General features: G+C 34.1%; 1 protein-coding gene across 1 annotated transcript; it reads right to left on the bottom strand.

The window, feature by feature from the left end:
- Positions 1-1,939: 1,939 nt before the first annotated feature.
- Positions 1,940-2,635, bottom strand: LOC127130066 (uncharacterized). The gene is made up of 3 exons (XM_051059140.1): positions 2,439-2,635; positions 2,262-2,381; positions 1,940-2,180 (listed from the first exon to the last, which is right to left on the bottom strand). The coding sequence occupies exons 1-3, from the start codon at positions 2,633-2,635 to the stop codon at positions 1,940-1,942; spliced, it is 558 nt and encodes a 185-aa protein (XP_050915097.1).
- Between the last annotated feature and the right edge of the window lie 839 nt (positions 2,636-3,474).

Raw genomic sequence — 3,474 nt, 5'->3', positions numbered from 1 at the left:
ATAAATTAATAAAATAACACAGTTTATCTAACTATCGATGTACATCTTTTTTTGTGTTAAATAACAACAAGATTATGTGAAGAGAGAGAAAATAAATAAATTCATATTCTCATTTATTTTTCATACCATCTTCAAAACATAGTAAATCATTGATGCAAAGGAAATGAAACAAATAAAAAAGTAAAGAGGGAACAAAGAGGGAGAAGGAGGCTGATCGGAGGAAGATGGATGTTGCAGTTGGGCGACAATTACGTAGTCGTGGAAGGTTTGCGGAGGTGGACGACACAAGCTTGAGGTGCATGGTGGTCAAGTGGCTTTTTACTTGTGGAATTTTTTTCTCCGAGTTTCTATTCTACTATGAAATTGAACTCCTATTTATACTAATTTTCAAGTTAACATAAAAGGAAAAAAAGTCACATTGACAAATCGTGACCAATTAAAAACAAGCATGACAAATTGTGACCAATTAGAAACAAGGATTACAAATTGCGATCAATTAGAAACATAGATGACAAATCGGAAAAAAATTATGTACATTATGATTTTTTATATTGTGATTTTTTGATTAATTTGTGATTAAAAATGACTAAATTAAAAAAAAATAGTAATTAAAAAATATCAATTTAAAAAATATAAAAATATTTCAAAAAAAAGTCAACATTTGACTTTTTATTGACTTTTTTGACTTTTTAATAAAAACATGAATAAATAATGATAATAATATGTATTTCTTTAATATTTTTTATTTATTTTGAATTGGGCATAAAAATGAAAACAAATGAAAATGCTTTTCATACACAAAAAAAAAACTAGTAAAATGCGGGGGAAATTTAGGGTACGACAACAATCAGAACTCACACTTGGACAACTTAGCATACAAATTCTTCTCTTACAAAGTCTGCAACACAACTAGCATATTGCATGTATGCTTTTCATCTGACTTCGAATACACCAAGATGTCAACTATTAAAACCATAATGAATTGATCCAAGTAGGGATGAAAGATCATATTTATATACTCCACAAACACACATGGCACATTAGACACACCAAACGACATCACTGAGTACTCATAGTGACCATATAGAGTCCTAAATGCAGTCTTTGGAATATCATTTGACTTCACTTGAATTTGATGATAACCCGATCTCAAATCAATCTTACTGAACATACAAACACCAATCAACTAATCCATAAGATCGTGACTTCTCGGAGGAGGATACTTATTCTTAATCCTAACCTTATTCAACTGTCGGTAATCGACACATAACCTCATGCTTCCATCTTTCTTCTTAACCGACAACATTGGCGCTCCCCACAGCGATACACTAGGTCTGACAAACTTCTTCTCAAGCAAATCTTCTAACTGCTTCTTCAGCTCACTTAACTCTGATGCATACATCTTATATGGTTCCATTGACACAGATCTAGTACCAGGTACTAAATCTATGGAGAACTTAACTTTCCGCTCCGATGACAAATCACAAATGTCATCGGGAAATACCTTAAGGAACTCACATAATACAAGCATATTACTAGCCACGACATCTCTCGACTCTCAAGGTAGCAAACACCACGTGCACTCGACCACTCTCCTTCAAAGACATCTCAACTTGACCAATGGACGTAAATCTCGAATCCTTACTCTCTTCGGGTTTGGGAAACAACGCAGTCTTGTCAAAACAGTTGATATAGACACAGTTGAACTATATCCAGTTCATCCCCAAAATCATATCGAGTTGGATCAAAGGCATACAAATTAAGTCAACACCAATGAAGTAGTCACTGAACCATTAGTTGGGGTATGAATGACCATACATCTAATCATAGAAGACACTTCAAGACTCAACTTGTCCACACAATCAAGGGAAATGAACGAATGTGATGCACCAATATCAATCATAACAATAAGAGAAACACCATTAATAAAGCACATACCTCAAATCAAATTATCTGATCTCGAGACATCCACACCATTCAACGAAAACACTATACCATGAGCTTGAACAACAGTTGACTCCTTCCACGATTTTTGACACAAGGTACTAATATGACCCGCTTCCCCACAGTTGTAGTAAGTCGGGACATTACTCTTACACTCAGTAAAATGATGACCTTGTTTCTCACACTTGAAACACTTCAAGCCTGCACTCTTGCACTTAGCAGCGTGACGACCCACACTTCCACATGTGAAACATATAAAAGGAACATGGGCACCTCCCCCACTTATCTCTTTTCCACATGCAACCTTATGCTAGAACTTTTGTTTTCCCTTATCAGTTGGAATCATATAAAGTTTGCCACGATACCGACTCCCACTTTTCTTGTCACTACCACTCTTGCAGTGAACAAATATGGTCTTGTTATCTTCATCATATACCCTACATGTATTCACCAACACTGAGAATCGATAAATCTCTTAATAACCGATGAATTACTTGATTTTAGGACGTAAGTTACTCTTAAACTTTATGCACTTCAATCCTTCAACTTCCACGCCATTATAGTGAGGATAAAACCTCACAAACTCTTCAAACTTCGCTGCATAATAAAAAACAATCATATTTCTTTGCTTCAGGTCAAGGAAATTAATCTCTTTATTACTGCGAACATCATCCAGAAAATACTTCTCCATAAACTCTTTCTTGAAGCTCTCCCAAGTGATCTTAGTACTTGTAGTTTCCAACCTCTTGCGGGAATTGTCCCACCAATACACAACCTCATCTTACAACATATGTGTCCCAAACAACACTTTCCAAAGCACCAACAATCACATAATTATTTTGTCACACCCCAATTTTGACCCTGAATCACTGATTCAATACATCCATCATAGTTATTGCATCTCTACATAGCATGCCATGCATTCCATACCGCATAGGGCCTAGAATATCAGTCGAAATAATTTTTTGGAATTGCAGGCGAACCGGTTGAATTAATCAACGGATGTGCGTTAAATCAGTGATTGAAAAATTTTAAAATCAAGCTTCTAGACATCAATTTTATTAATCTACGTTTCACGTAGTTTAATCCGGTATGCTCGATTTATTTTTCAGCTAATTTTCTTGGCCACCATTCTGATCAGCTCAAGCCTGTTTAACCGGTCAAAATTTATTTCAAAATTAAAAGAAACACTGTATTTTTCCAATAAGTTTATTTCACACTGATCATTTTGGTGCATTCAATTTAATTTTTTGAGCGATTTCGCGCCTAATTTTTATTCAGGTTAAATCCATTTATTTTCATTATTGTGTCAGAAAAATCAAAAAAATTAAATAGGTATAGCCATGCTCTCATTTTAATTTTATCATGTTTATATAAAAATGTGAAATTTATTTAATTTAAGTGATTTAAATTGATTAAAGCTTCTAGAAGAGATATTCTAGGCATTTTTAATTTGGTTAACAATGTTGTGTTTCTTTGGTCCAATCGTAGCCTTTAATTCAAATTAATCAGTGATCCCAATTGGAAAAC

Source organism: Lathyrus oleraceus, chromosome 3 (genome assembly GCF_024323335.1).
Source record: "Lathyrus oleraceus cultivar Zhongwan6 chromosome 3, CAAS_Psat_ZW6_1.0, whole genome shotgun sequence".
Taxonomy (NCBI): domain Eukaryota; kingdom Viridiplantae; phylum Streptophyta; class Magnoliopsida; order Fabales; family Fabaceae; genus Lathyrus; species Lathyrus oleraceus.
The sequence above is the reverse complement of the archived record's forward strand: the minus strand, read 5'-3'. Positions and strand labels throughout refer to the sequence as shown.